Below are 15,231 nucleotides of genomic sequence, written 5' to 3'. Positions count from 1 at the left end.
TTCTAGGGTTTTCGGTTATTTATCCAGATTCGGACGATATTCATGCTCATTTACTTCTGAATGTAGTCGTGTTCTTCATTTCTCAAGAACATCGACAGTATTCGGGAGAAAGATTTGATGATTATCTGCCGAATATTGGTGGCCATATCTTCCTGGATACAAACTGCTAATAATCGGTAGTTTAATGAATTTTTTGGCTACCGAATATATTTAAGTAGACACACAGTATTCGGAAGAACACTCACTACCGAATGTATATATTGAAAAAAATCTCAAAATTTCTGATATAGGAAAAATTCCATTTTGGGGCCAGTATTTATTCGGAAGACAATATAATGTTTTATACCTCCGATTGTGTAGGATAAAATTTTAGAGTTTCTGAACTTCAGTTGATGAATATTCAGTTGTAAACATGTTTAGTTATATTCTGATTGCTTTTTATTCGGAAACATTTGTGTCTTCTTACTTCCGAATTTGTACATTCGGGTTATAGTTGTGCACTTTGTCTTCCGATTGTGTAGGATGAAAAATTTACAGCTTCTGAACTCCAATTGATGTATATTCGGTTGCACATATGTTTAGTTAGCTTCCGATTGTTTTGTATTCGGGAACAATATGTGTCTTTTTACGTCCGAATGTGTTTATTAGGGTTATATTTCCATACTTTGTCTTCCGATTGTATAGTTTGTAAATATTGTTCCTTTCTTTGTTGTTTAGACAAAGTCGAGAAGGGAGGAAGAAAGTGACATCTAGTGCTAGGAGGGAAAGGAGTGCCAAAGATAATTCAAGTGCTCAACAAAGCGAACAAGAACAAAGAAGTCAACAAGGAGTGCAACCAAGTGTTGAACAACAAGGCAGTGAACAAGGGGTGCGACCAAGTGTTGAACAAGCCGCTCAACAAAGTGCAGGACCAAGTGTTGAACCAGTTGATCCAGTGCCAAGAGTAGAAGAAGGACAACCAAGTGGTACCCAAAAATCCAAAAAAGGAAAAGATGTTGTAAGGAAGGATATTTCTAAGAAAGCATCACATCTTGTCCCTCAGCACTTGAATAAGAAGGGTATTCCAGCAGGCACAATCCTTGGACTACCAGCGGATGGAGGAAAATTGCTATTTGGATACAAAGACTCATGGGCCAGAGAAATATACGAAACCGAGGTAATAAAATTACTATTTTTTATTAATGTATTGTCTATGTGTTATATCGTAATATTTGTATTAAGGATTTTTTTATGTACTTTAATAGGATCATCAAGATGTGGTCCGTCTACTCAACCCTACCGCCGCACCAACAAAAATGCTTGCGTGGCCTTTATCCGGTGAATGTGAAAGGTTCAAGACAATTGTTGCCAACTCGGGGTTAGCTAATGTCGCCGAGAATTCATTGTTGGAACATGATCGTGTGGCCATATCGGCGTTCGTGGAGAGAATGTGTCCTGAGACCGATACTTTCCATATGCCGTTTGGGGAGATGACGATTACCCCGGATGATATTGTGCAGATTCTTAACCTTCCCGACCAAGGCACAGCTGTGAAGTTTAACTACACAAAGCAGTTAAGTTGGGCACAACTTTATTCTCTAACTAACAAGTGCGTAGGTTGGGATGAAGAGACAACAAAGCAGAGTTTAGGAGGCATGCCAGTTATAGAACAAGACAGATCAACATTACAGCTTTGATGAATATGTTCCGAGGCACCTTGGAGAAGGAAAAGAATGGAACGTTAACTGATGAGCAAGTGAACCACGCTGCCACTGCATATCTCCTCTGTGTATTGGGATGTGTCATATTCCCCAATACTTCTGGCAACCGGATCGACGCCAACCTTATACAACTTTTGGATCCTCTCCATGAAGTCGGTGACTATTCTTGGGGCACGGCATGCCTAGCATTCTTGATGGAAGAGTTGAGAAAGGCGTCGAGGCTAGGAACCTGCCAAGTTTCCGGGAACGTGGCTCTATTGCAGGTTTTTTCTTTAACTCTATAACTCACTCTATAGTTATTCGGTAGACAATACATATGATGCATATTCATAACTCCAAAGGACGCATATTCGGTAGGAATTGATCCATCTTATTTTCCGAATGTTTGTTATTCGGTGGCTAGGTACTTAGTTTTATTTTCGATTATATATAATCAGAAATATGTTTTTGATATTACTACCGAATATACAGGCCAGAAAAAATAGAGGTTACTGAACTCCAAATGACGCATATTCGGTAGGACATGATCCATCTAATTTTCCGAATGTTTGTTATTCGGTGGCTAGGTACTTAGTTTTATTTCCGATTATATATAATCGGAAATATGTGTTTGATATTACTACCGAATATACAGGCCAGAAAAACTATAGATTACTGAACTCCAAATGACGCATATTCGGTAGGAAATGATCCATCTAATTTTTCGAATGTTTGTTATTCGGTGGCTAGGTACTTAGTTTTATTTCCGATTATATATAATCGAAAATATGTGTTTGATATTACTACCGAATATACAGGCCAGAAAAACTATAGGTTACTGAACTCCAAATGACGCATATTCGGTAGGAAATGATCCATATATATTTCTGAATGTTGGGTATTCGGTGGATAGCTACTCAGTTTTATATCCGATTATATATAATAATTATGGTTGGACATTACTACCGAATATACACAATCTATTTACTAAACCTTGGTTTCTTATGTATATAGGCATGGATCTATGACCACTTCCCTATCCTGAAGTTGGACGGAGAGAACCCGGGGTGGTGCAAAGGTACTCCTAGAGGAACAAAGTATATATTTGAAGACAACCGTTCTAGGACAAAGGAGCAGCAGTTGATTCGCATGAGGGAGATTTTGGACCAATTGAAGGCCTCGGACGTATGCTTTGATCCATACAAGGAAGATCGAGTCAGTGGGCATATAAATGTTCGGTCGGACTTGTCCCTTTATTTTGGACCATTGTGGCACCCCACAGGATATGTGATGTATAACCCCTCTAGGGTGATGCGACAACACGGGTATATACAACATCAACCTCTGGAGAAAATGGGGGATTACTACAAATTGGAGTTGGAGTTGTGTTCTTCTAGTGGTGACAATCTCACGATTGTTCACACAGGCCCACCTACTGTTCTTGATAACTGGGATAAGAGGAATGACTTCATTATCGACACTGGTAGACGAACCACCCGAGGTGATGAAAATTCTCCAGACTATATGAGTTGGTATAACAAGGTATCACATCCTTTGGGTATCCGTGAAATCAAATCCAACACTACTGCGGCGGGTTCAAGTTATAATTGTATCATGAAAGACAAACCAGCTGGTTATGATAGACTGGTGCGTGTTCTTATATTTTTGTTCATTATATATTATTCCTATAAATCTTAGGTAATTACCGTTTGATGTTATGTCATTACGTATAAAAAACAGGTAAATAGGTTCAAGCGTGTTTCCAAAATGTTAACTGCATGCATGAAGAGCGGAGATCCCATGCCAGCTGAGAAGATCAAAGAGGATAGACATCTAGTTGATAATATGGATGACGAAGATTATGCTGTCCAGTTTGGGGAGAAAGTAACGAAGAGGCATCCGCCCAAGGTGGCAGTATCAAATACGGGTAAAAGAACTCGAGCTTCATCAAGCGCTGAAGCTGCTCCAACTGAAGGTGCTCAAACCCGTGGTCGTGCAGGACTGGGAGGTAGTCACGGTCGTAAAGTAAAGAAGAGCAGATAAATGACAATGATTTTTGTTGTACATTCGGAAATTTTTTTGGGTAACTAAGTTAGACAAGTTCAAATGAAAATGATTTGTGTGGTATATTCGGAAGTTTTGGTAACTAATTTAACTTCCGATTATTTCAAAGACAAAATTTGAAAAGTATAAGTTTTTCCAAATTCTGATTTTTGGGCCATCGTACATTCGGAACTTTACAAAAAAATTATCCTCCGAATATTACAAGTTCAAAACAAACCACGACATGGCTCCAGGTGGTTCCAAGGGCCAATATTGAAGGTTAGACAGCCCATATTCGGAAGTTTTGGTAACTAATTTAACTTCCGATTATTTCAAAGACAAAATTTGAAAAGTATAAGTTTTTCCAAATTCAGATTTTTGGGCCATCGTACATTCGGAACTTTACAAAAAAATTATCCTCTGAATATTACAAGTTCAAAACAAACCACGCCATGGCTCCAGGTGGTTCCAAGGGACAATATTGAAGGTTAGACAGCCCATATTCGGAAGTTTTGGTAACTAATTTAACATCTGATTATTTCAAAGACAAAATTTGAAAAGTATAAGTTTTTCCAAATTCAGATTTTTGGGCCATCGTACATTCGGAACTTTACAAAAAAATTATCCTCCGAATATTACAAGTTCAAAACAAACCATAATCGGAAGGTTTAGTTTTTATTACCCTTTCGATTATTCTATGTAAAAAAACTGTTTCCTGGAACCAAACAACACCATAATCGGAAAGAAAGTTGACTCATAACATAACCGAATATTACAATCGGTAGGTTGTTTAACAAAATAATCTACCGATTTCGTATAATCGGCTAGTTTTTATATTAATAATACTCCGATTACATCCATTACATAAAATTCAAACGGCCTTAACCTTACAATTTCGTCAAAAGCACCTAAATCCATACTCTTAATTGACCATAAAAGTATTAAAACAGATCATAACTTCCAGTGACCATAGAAATTGTCCCTCTTGATTTTGTAGCATCCTTCATGTTCAAATCGTTTCCCATAGAGGTCCACATACCGGCGATCCGAAAGATTTCTCTGAAATTACGAATGAGTAACAAGTTAGTACTAACTTTTGTTAATGTGAGTTGGAGTTACAGAGATACTTACTCGTTTTTCATACGTCCACCAAGGAAAAGCGTTCCTAACAAACCGTTCCTCATCTTCAAGTTTGTCAATCTCCTTATCGAGCGCATTCTTTCTCATCTTAATGTCATTGGATGATCTTCGAATTCGATTACCATCTAAGGCCTCAAATACCATTAAGATACGGTTCCATATCTGCTCTTCGGATTCCGATTTGTGGAGCTTGTGAACACGATCCTGAGCAGTTACCACAACCCACGCTCTATAAATAGCACAATATTCTTCTTCGGCAAAAGCAATATCCATGTTTTTTGTTATGAAAATTAAAACTGAAGAGAGGAAAGAGTTTGGTGCAATTGGGGTGATAGATATGAGTTTCTTTATATAGGTTTAGGGTCCAACGGCCCTTTTTGTTTTTCCCAAAAACTCCAACGGCTAATTTGACGAAAGTTGAATGTGGAGAAACCAATAATCGATAGGTATTGTATTTAGCATATCTACCGATTATGGTAGCTTTCAAAATTTGAATTTGGGGCAACTTATAATCGGTAGGTTTTGTAATATATTTAACTCTCGATTAACGCTGCATCCAAAACACGAACCAAGTGGTTATGGCTGGCTGTGTACACTCAAAACATATGGAATATGGCAAGGGTTCGATCTGTGGCTCCTTATAATCGGTAGGTTGCTAAGTTGTATTCCCTTCCGATTATAGCAGCCTTCACCTTCTTCTCTATAACTCTAACAACTCACAAATGAAAAAGAAATGGAAAAAATGAAACAGAAATCATTCTAATACTGCACCGACTACAATCGTAAGTCTGGGAAATATTTTGGCTTCCGATTGCAATCGGAGGATAACATGTTATCATATCCGCCGAATATATAAGGGTAATTTCGCCATTACGAATTACGCGAGATAAGGACTGGCTACATTTTCCCTTTGGGTGACCTTTTTTGTTTTATTGTTGGCCCCTAAATCCTTTCGAGTGGCCCCTAAAAACGCCAGGATATATAAGCCTCATCTCCTCAATTTGAAACTCGCAATAGCACATAACTTCTCTATCTCATGCCTGCTCCGTTAAGCATGAACTCTCATTCAGTTTCTCTAAAGAACAGAATCATATCAGTTGCTATAATCACATCAAAAATCAAAGAAGACGAAGAAGAAAATCATCATGACGTTCACAAAGAGTATCAACGCAGAAGCAGCAGGAACAGAAAAGCGTAAAAAGGACAAAACACTGGCTCCGCCAAAGCCTTGTTATGTATCAGAGATGCAACACCCTGTAAGAAAGGTAGGTACCATCTGGGAAAAGAAAAGAAAAGCCAAAAGTAAGGGATAACTTGGGTGTAAATATCCAAGTCACAGGGAAATGCATTAAACCCCACCAGTGAAACATCATGGCTGGTGTAACAGGCCTCCACATCCCTGGTTATTCTTCAGCAACACCTCATGAACTTCATTACCAATTCAAACAACAACAACTTCCTCCAAACACGCCATTGAGAAGTCGTTTCACAAGAATGCAAGTAGTACTGGGTACGCTGCTGGACTGCTCGACATATCATGTTGCAACAACGTGATGGATGCAGTTGAAAAAGATGTGTAGAAGCTACCACAACCACCACCAGTAATACATACAAGTAGACTTTCTACAAGATCATTGTAATCAAAAAGGAAATCAAACAAACACACAAACAAATAGCTGCAACTGATAAAGAAACTCCTACCTATAAACAAGAAAAAAAAATAGAGTTATAATTCGAGAAGAGATAACACGGTGCTAAACAATACATATAGACGGCTTAAAAACGAATTGCTCTATCTTCAAACCGTGTCAATCATCTTTATAAGATGAACCTTAATCTATCAAAATTAAACCAAAAATTAACTGAAGGATCTACAGTAACTACACGTTAATATAGGACTTTGGGATAGATGTGATTGTCTAAGCTCCTGCACTGACTTTACTTGAAGATTTTTTTTTTTTTTTGCTAAGTAAACTGAATGACTGTTTTCTGCAGTTTTGAAGATGGATCTTGGAACTAAGGAAAGCAACTACTTTGTATCACAAAAGGCTAGAGAGGGTGAACATAAGCTGAAAATCTGGTTACTAAACAGAACAATAGCAAAGACCATGAAAGGCTGGCTAGTTTACAGGGAACCTTACTCTCGTTTCACAACTATAGTCTGACTACAAACACACTGGCACAAGGATTAACAGTGTCACTAACTGGCAGATAAAGGAACTACTACTTCAATCAATCCCTATAAGATCACCACACTACCAAATAAACAAAAGTGGTCAGGATTGTCATTCGATTCAACAGATTGGCAAGTCCCAGAGAAGAACGTGCAGTCATTATGCTTCTCAGAATATAAAACTCTCACCCTATGAAATCAAACCTTGAGGTATAAAAAAAAAATTGCAGCTTAGGTTTAAAATTTACAGAATCAAAGAAAAAGAAAACATACTGAACTAAAGCTTTGTAAGGTATGAAATCGAATACTAAAGTTGTTCACTGTAAGTCTCTGTAAGCAAAAACTCACAAGCACATAGCTAGCTGTAGGATTAGTCCCATGTTGCTGATGGTGATAAGAAACACCAAGTCTTCATTAAAAATCCCATCTATTTTTATTTTTCCATCCTTACAACTAATAGGATACAGAAGGTTATCTACAATTACAAGAAAATCTTTTGAGCACCAGAGGGTTCAGCAAGTGGGTTTAGAGGAGGATGAGAAACATGAAGACAAGTTTAGTGATAGTCTACTGGTCTACGAGAGTCGAAATGTTTCTCTTCTTTCTCTTTTGTGGATGCCCTCATGTGTTATCTGACTAAGCCTTTGAGATATGGTCAATCTAGTTAGCAAACTGTATACGTTTTTAGCAATTGATGTAAATCAATAAGAAAGGATAGACAAAATCTAACATCTTAAATTTCAACATGTACTTAAAGAGAACTAAATAGTATATTTAAAATAAAACTTAAAGAGAACAAACTAAACAGCTTAAAAGGCCTTTATGCAAATGGATTGTTGATTTTTTTTACCTATAAGGATGCTCTCTCTCAATCGAGCAAATCGGATATTGCCGTCTTCTTGAAAGGGTCGACCTGTGCCAATAGTCCAGCAACAAACTTGTTCGGGGTTAACTTATCAGCCATCATCCTCTCTCTTAACCCATAAGCCGGGACTTTGGCTTTTATATAAGCGTGGAGGAGAGATTGGTAATCCCAAAGTTTACTCACATAACCCGATTGCTTCAAATGGTGAAAGATCTTCTCAGTGTTATGAATATCACCTCTTCTTGAATACTGATCCATTATCACATGGAAAGACTTATACAACGGTGGCTTCTTTCGTTTATCCCATAGCTGCAGAGCCTTCTGCAAAGCTGCATCCGCTTTTTCAACCTCCCCAGCATCTACGTAGAGCTTCACGAGAGTGTGCCAAACAAACCGATTTATAGGATGACTAGCACTTGCCATTCTTTTTACCAAATCTTCACCTTTTGTAAGTAGCTTATGGTCTATATAAACATCCATGAGAGCTGTATAAACCTTCGATGAGATATTCTTCCCTGACTTGATCCTTTTTTCAAATATCTCTTCTGCCTTTTCCACTCTTCCCACTTTGCCAAAAGCACTGATGGCAGCCAAGGAGTCATCAGCACGACCATCTGATTCACAAACCTTCCATATCCTTTCAACCTCATCGGCCTTACCAAGAGCCGCATAAAGAGGAAGTAAACCCTTACACACACCGCGATTTTCTTCCAAAACTTCTCCTTCCATCTCCTTCAAAATCTTCCCTGCCTTCTCGTCTAACCCTGCAGCAATATAGTGTCTAGCCAAAACGGCGCGGATATAGTTATCTAACTCCAAACCATCACTTTTCAAGGATTCAACCAACTCTTCCATCCCTGCTATATCATTAGCCTCCCCTTTTAAATCTATCAACAGAAGGTAGATAAAACGAGTCGGCTTCACATCATTTTCCTCCATTAACATCAGCACACTCTTTACCTTCCTCTTATCAAATTTCTTGTACAACAATATCATCTGTTGACAAACAAACCCACTCACCGGGAACCCCAAACCCCTCATTTTCTCAAACACTTGTTCAGCATTCTTCACATCACCAACACTAACATAATTAGACAACATAGTCCCGTACACCGTTTCCCCCTTACAGGTCTCCGGGATCAAATTTTTCATATACTTGTCAGCCAATGCCATTCCGCGTCTCTTAGCAATCAAATCGAGCCGAGTCGCGTAATCTTTCTCTTCTTCACAAATAAACAAGTGTTTTGATTCTAACCAGTTTGATAATTGATATGCAAATTCATACATTTTGCATTTTCTAAGATTATGCAACACTTCCCTGATCTTAACATGCTCTACTGCCTTAACTTCTTCCATAAATTTATCAAGTGCTGCATAAACATCCCTTGAAGGTGCACTAACTATTACATGAAATAGATCGAAAGGAACAGTTGTTACCTCCTCCTCCTCTGCCTTAGAAACTGTATCCTCTTCCTTAGTAGAAGGATCATCGAGCTCATCGAACCCATCTTCCAGATTTTCACCTTCATCTTCTTCTTCTTGTTGTTCTTCCTCCCCGTTACTCTTTGCATCTGATTGTGAGTTAGAACCAAGAAATGTGAAGAAATTTCGATGATTTGGTCGGGTCTGGTGAAGATTAATTGATTGATTTTGTGAAATTTGATGAAGAATGTTTGATTTCGAATGATATGATTGGGGAGGAGCTGCTGCTCCTACTGCTCTTAAACTATGTAGTCTGGTTCTGAGATGATTTGAAGCTCTACGGAGAGTAAACATGATGCTGATTGAGAGATTCTAGATCTGGAATTGGATTAAAGCATGATGATTGGGAAAATGAATAAACGTTAAACCCTAGAAATGTCTGCTGGAAATTAGAACCCTCGCTGAGCTCAAAAAAAAAAAAAAATCCAAGGGAATTTACTTATTTCCACCCAAAACTATATCCTTCTAAATTTTTACCGTGCTAGCGGTAGTAACTAGGGCTGCACATGGGTCGGTTTGGGTCGGGTTTGACCTCACCCACCACCCAACCCACTGATGGTGGGTAGCAGAAGTTGTCACCCACAACCAACCCAACATAACAATGGGTCGGTTTTCACCCGACCCACATTACAATGGGTTGGGTCGGGTGGGTGGTGGGTTACCCACCATAAAATACACATTACAGTTACATTGCATCAAAAAAAAAAGTTACAGACTTACCCAAGACTCTTACAGATGACAATTAAAGAACTGACCCCAGGTCAAGTGTAAACAAATGATAATTATAATACAAAGAAGTAAGAAGTTGGTGCAAAGTGCATACAAATTACAAGAAATGAGTTCAATTGTTCGAAGCTCAAAAGATAAAAGATTATTCAAGGAAGTGATTGAAAAAGTGAAGACTGAAGTGAAGTTAGCGATTTAGGTTTAGGCATTATATATCACTACTTCAACGGCTGTGATTCATCTAGGATAGGTAATCTAAGGGTTAATATTAACTAAGAAATATTTAGGTGGGTGGGTGGGTTGGGTCGGGTGAGGGAAGCTTTGACCCATAGTCGACCCACAATACTATGGGTTTTGATGTTGTGACCCATAGTCGACCCGCTCCTAGGTGGGTTGGGTCGGGTGTGGGTAATTTCAGGCGGGTGTGGGTTGGGTCGGTGGGTTGAGTCGGGTTTGTGCAGCCCTAGTAGTAACTCAATCTGGTATGTGTGCCCCCTAGGAGTCAGGTTTTGGGTTCTACCTGCTCATGTACATGACTCAAATAGCTCCGAGTCAGATGGGCACTTTCAAGCTACCTAACATTCTTATAAAGAATAAATTTTTTTAGGGATATAAATCCAATAGAGGCTCCAATACAATTGTATGGCATAATGTCTGTATTTTTAAAGATTTTGGTGGATTGACTTTCAGGGACTTAGAAAAGCTCAACTTAGCTCTCCTCACCAAGTTAGCTTGGAGAATCTGAACTGATCTAAGTCATCTCATGGTTCAGGTGTTGAGAAGTAAATATTTCAAATCTGGAGATATCATACATCAGCAGATTGAAGCTAAAAATTGTTCTTATACTTGGAATGGTACTACAAAAAGCTTAAAAAATCTGCAACAGCATTACTTCATGGAGGTCAACAATGGGGAAAATACAAAAATATGGTTGGACAAACGGATTCCAGGTATGAATCATCCTCCATTTTCAGTTAATGACACTTTCAGGTTCTATGAAGAAGTGGTAGAACTTATGCTTCCTGATACAAATCAATGGAACATACCACTACTGGATCACTTATTTGATTCTGATACTTCTAGAAGAATCCAAGCTCTATTAATTGACAAAACTAAAAAAGATATCATGGTTCTACAAAATATGAAAAAAATTCAGTTAAAAGTGCCTACAAGATGTTAACTATGTTTAAAAGAGAAGTTCCAGTTAATTGGGTTGTTATAAGTAACAAAGTGAAAATGCAGGGTCTAACAACCTTACCCAATATTTCGCTTAGCAATCTGTATGGACTAACTCCAATATACTTTCAAGATAATCAACTAGACAGTTAGACTCAATCTTAAGAAAGATATATCAAAGAGTTAATATGTTTATCTCTCTATTTAATCCGCAATCAGCAAATAGAAACCTGCGAGCCCGATTGAATATAAGAGATATAAACTTGCACAGTACCAAGGACCAAAGGTTGGATTTACCAATTGATCGATTCAATGCACAACCTGTGATATTTTTATTCCATAAAAAATATAATGCGGAAAGGAAATAACACAGGCACTAGAAGTTTTGTTAACGAGGAAACCGCAAATGCAGAAAAATCCCGGGTCCTAGTCCAGTTTGAGCACCACACTGTCTTAAGCCGCTACAGAAACTAGCCTACTACAAACAAACTTCGGTCTGGACTGTAGCTTTACCCCAATCAATCTCACACTGATTCAAGGTACAGTTGCGCTCCTGACGTCTCTGATCCCAGTAGGATACTACGCACTTGATTCTCTTAGCTGATTTCACCCACAACCAAGAGTTGTTATGACCCAAAATCGAAGACTTTAATAAACAAATCTGTCTCACACAGAAAAGTCTACGATAATAGATAAATATGTCTCCCACAGAAATATCTACGAGTTTTGTTCTGTCTTTTGATAAAAATCAAGGTGAACATGAAGCAATCGGTAACCCGGACTTATATTCCCGAAAAACAGCCTAGAATTATCAATCACCTCACAATAATCTTAATCGACTAGTGAACCAAGATATTGCGGAATCACAGACGATGAGACGAAGATATTTGTAACTTCTTTTATCTTGCCTATCGGAGATATAAATCCCAAGCCAATCTTACAATTGTACTCGTACGATAGAAACGGATAGATCAGATCGCGCAACTACAAAGAAAATAGTTGGGTCTGGCTTCACAATCCCAATGAAGTCTTTAAGTCGCTAACCTACAAGGTCTCGAGAAGAAACCTAAGGTTAAAGGAAAATCGACTCTAGATTAACACAACTAGTATCACACAGGAGGTGTGGGGATTAGGTTTCCCAGTTGCTAGAGTTCTCCTTTATATAGTTTTCAAATCAGGGTTTGCATTCAATGTTAGCTTAGTAACAAAGCATTCAATATTCACCGTTAGATGAAAACCTGATTAGATTCAAGCTAATATTTTTCAACCGTTAGATCGAATCTTAGCTTGTCATACACAAATGAAATGTATTTCATTTAGGTTTGAGTAACCGTACCTAAACGTGTACACTTAGTTGGTTCAACAATAGTTAACCAAATGGTTGGCCATATGAGCACTTTCATATCAACCATATTCATCTTCACCACAACTAGTTCTAATGACTTCAAAAGAACAAGTTAAAGAGTTTTTCAATTGCTTAGATCTTTTGGAAGACACAACTGAAACAAAATCGGTTTGATTCACTTGAATCGATTCATGAACATTATATCCACGGTTGCATTCCTTATAATTTAAATGTTTAAGTTCATGAACTGACAAATTTGATAAAGTAACCAGCTTAAGTATGCGTACGGGTATGCATACTTAAGCAACCATATTCGAGTTGGTTTGGTTTCCAAACTCAGCAGAAATTTTCGGATGGAAAACTTCCGCCAGTATGTGTACGGGTACGCATACTTAACATGTCTCCTTCACCAATTTCGTACACACACATATGCATACACTTGGTTCCCGGTTTATTGATTTATACACTAATGTGCGAACACACTATATATGCTTATATCCAAAGATGGTTACATAACATCAACTCCCATTTCAATCATTGAAACATTCTTAGAGGATGTTATATAGTTGTTATTCACAAACTATTTTTTATCAAAGCAATTTTCAAGATATTGAATGTCAACATGACTTTCGTCACGATTAAAGATGAACTTGGCTAAAGCGAAAGCTTACCAACACATATTTCGATAAATAGATAGGCGAGTTAAACTCGGCTCGAAATAACAAATTGTATAATTGAAATCTATACTCTCTCATGATTGGGGCATGGATTATTTGGAAAGACAGAGATGATATCGTTTTCTAGGGAGTAACTCTTAACCCTCTCACATCTTGCGTAGGATACTCTATTATGTAACACCTCATCTGCATGACACTGTACTTAACTTAAACACTCAACATACTGATAAACAATCTTGTTGGAATGTATTTATGAATGACACCATGAAACTAAATGTTGATGCAGTTTTTAATCTTGATACTTATCAACTTGGTATTGGTCTTGTTTTGCATGACTATACAGGAACATGTCATGGGATCAAGGAACCTATGCAAATGGAGAATTAACACCAGAGGCAGGAGAATGTATGACGGTGCGAGAAGCATTATCATGGGCTAAGGATATGCAGCTGGACAAGATTCACATTGAAGCTGATGCGAAGATAGTCATACAATCTATTACTAGTGACACATTATTAATGCAATGGGAGAATAGGAATTTAATGACATAGATAAAACATTTAATATCAGGTTTCGATCATTGTAATTTTTCTTTTATTAGTAGGAGTGACAACCAAGTAGAAGACTCTATAGCTAAGACCGTAAGAGAGAAATATTTAAGTGTTGAAGCTTATGAGAACTGTAGTCTTTTAGATAAAGACATCCGAAATAATATCAGTTAATGCAATAAAATTCTAAAAAACAAAGGCTCCGAGTCAGATTAAATTGATGAGCCGAGTCAGATTTCCAATCAGACATCACAAAAATAAAATTCTAAGAAGAAGTATAATGTCTAACTCGGTTCTATTGGATATCGAGTCAAATTTGACTATCGTCTCGAATCCAAACGAACAAGCTGGTTCTCATGAATACTCACGAGCAACTTAACACCACATTTTAAAACCTGTGAATCTTTTTCGGTGAGCATAGAATCGCTCAAAACTTTAGTTTGACCTTGCAAGCCTTTAAGTCTTCGCATCTTTTAAAATAAAAATCAGATTTTTATAAAGTTTAAATATTTGAAAAGCTTTGCTGAATTATTTATATAGCAGGTATAGATAAGAGTGTATTTAACTCTTTTATTATTAAGCTAGAGAATCATTGTTCTCAAAAGTTATGTTGTTAAAACTAGAAACTTATTACAGGGGATTCGCAATCTAATAGAGGGGCTTCACTTAGATTTCTGGTTACCAAAAAATTGGTTATGGGGTATTCTTGATTAAATACTAAATGTCTAAAATACCCTTCATCTAAAACAAAACATAAAAATTAAAATCAAAACCTAATTCTGATTCAAAAATATGTTCTTCTTCTTCTTTTTCTTTTAAAAAAAAAAACATTCCTCTCCTTCATCAATCGGAAATCTTTCCCTCTTTTTTTCAATCAAAATCGTTTCACTGTCTTCGATCAATCAGCGATTCGAAAAACTTGTAATTGCTGATTGAATTCTTTGTTAAAGGTGCGGAAGAAGTATTTTAACAGAAGTGATGGTAACCGAAAAACCAATTACGTTTGAAATGGTTAGATTGATTGAAATAGCTGGGAAAAGTTAGGTTTCAGAACCAGTTACGACTGGGTTTTCCCCCAAAAAAATCCAAATATAATTGTTTTACAGTTGGGTTCGACCAAAAAAAAACCTATTTGTAACTGATTTACAGTAGGGTTTGACAAAAAAAAAAACAGCCGTAACCGATCTACAGTTTGGTTTTACCTAACGGTAACCGTAACTGAGTTACGTACATTTGAGTTTGTTCAAGACCAAACCTAACTGTAAAACCAAAAAAAAACCAACGGTTAGGAGTTCATCATCACCCAACCGTAAATTTGTCTTACGGTTGGCTATGAAGGAAAGATCCAACCGTAAACCGCTCTAAAAGGTAAAAAGT

The 15,231-nt window shown here is 37.4% G+C and overlaps 1 protein-coding gene across 3 annotated transcripts; it reads right to left on the bottom strand.

Moving 5' to 3' along the window:
• Nucleotides 1–5,894: 5,894 nt before the first annotated feature.
• LOC113339770 (pentatricopeptide repeat-containing protein At1g80270, mitochondrial-like) lies at nt 5,895–9,793 on the bottom strand. 3 transcript variants are annotated; one of them, XR_003355125.1, is made up of 3 exons: nt 7,886–9,793; nt 6,222–6,485; nt 5,895–6,138 (listed from the first exon to the last, which is right to left on the bottom strand). XR_003355125.1 is itself a non-coding variant. In XM_026584994.1 (2 exons), the coding sequence occupies exon 1, from the start codon at nt 9,674–9,676 to the stop codon at nt 7,904–7,906; it is 1,773 nt and encodes a 590-aa protein (XP_026440779.1). In that variant the 5' UTR covers nt 9,677–9,793; the 3' UTR covers nt 5,939–6,563; nt 7,886–7,903. The 3 variants fall into 3 exon arrangements, 2 of the variants coding, with proteins under 2 accessions (XP_026440779.1, XP_026440778.1); XM_026584994.1 differs by having other exon boundaries at nt 5,939–6,563; XM_026584993.1 differs by having other exon boundaries at nt 5,939–6,485.
• Between the last annotated feature and the right edge of the window lie 5,438 nt (nt 9,794–15,231).

This window comes from Papaver somniferum, unplaced genomic scaffold, assembly GCF_003573695.1.
Source record: "Papaver somniferum cultivar HN1 unplaced genomic scaffold, ASM357369v1 unplaced-scaffold_21, whole genome shotgun sequence".
NCBI lineage: Eukaryota > Viridiplantae > Streptophyta > Magnoliopsida > Ranunculales > Papaveraceae > Papaver > Papaver somniferum.
This window is presented reverse-complemented; position numbering and strand designations above follow the sequence as displayed.

Coding starts and splice junctions, on each gene's coding strand:
- LOC113339770 (XM_026584994.1), bottom strand. CDS start 9,676: ATGTTTACTCTCCGTAGAGCTTCAAATCATCTCAGAACCAGACTACAT.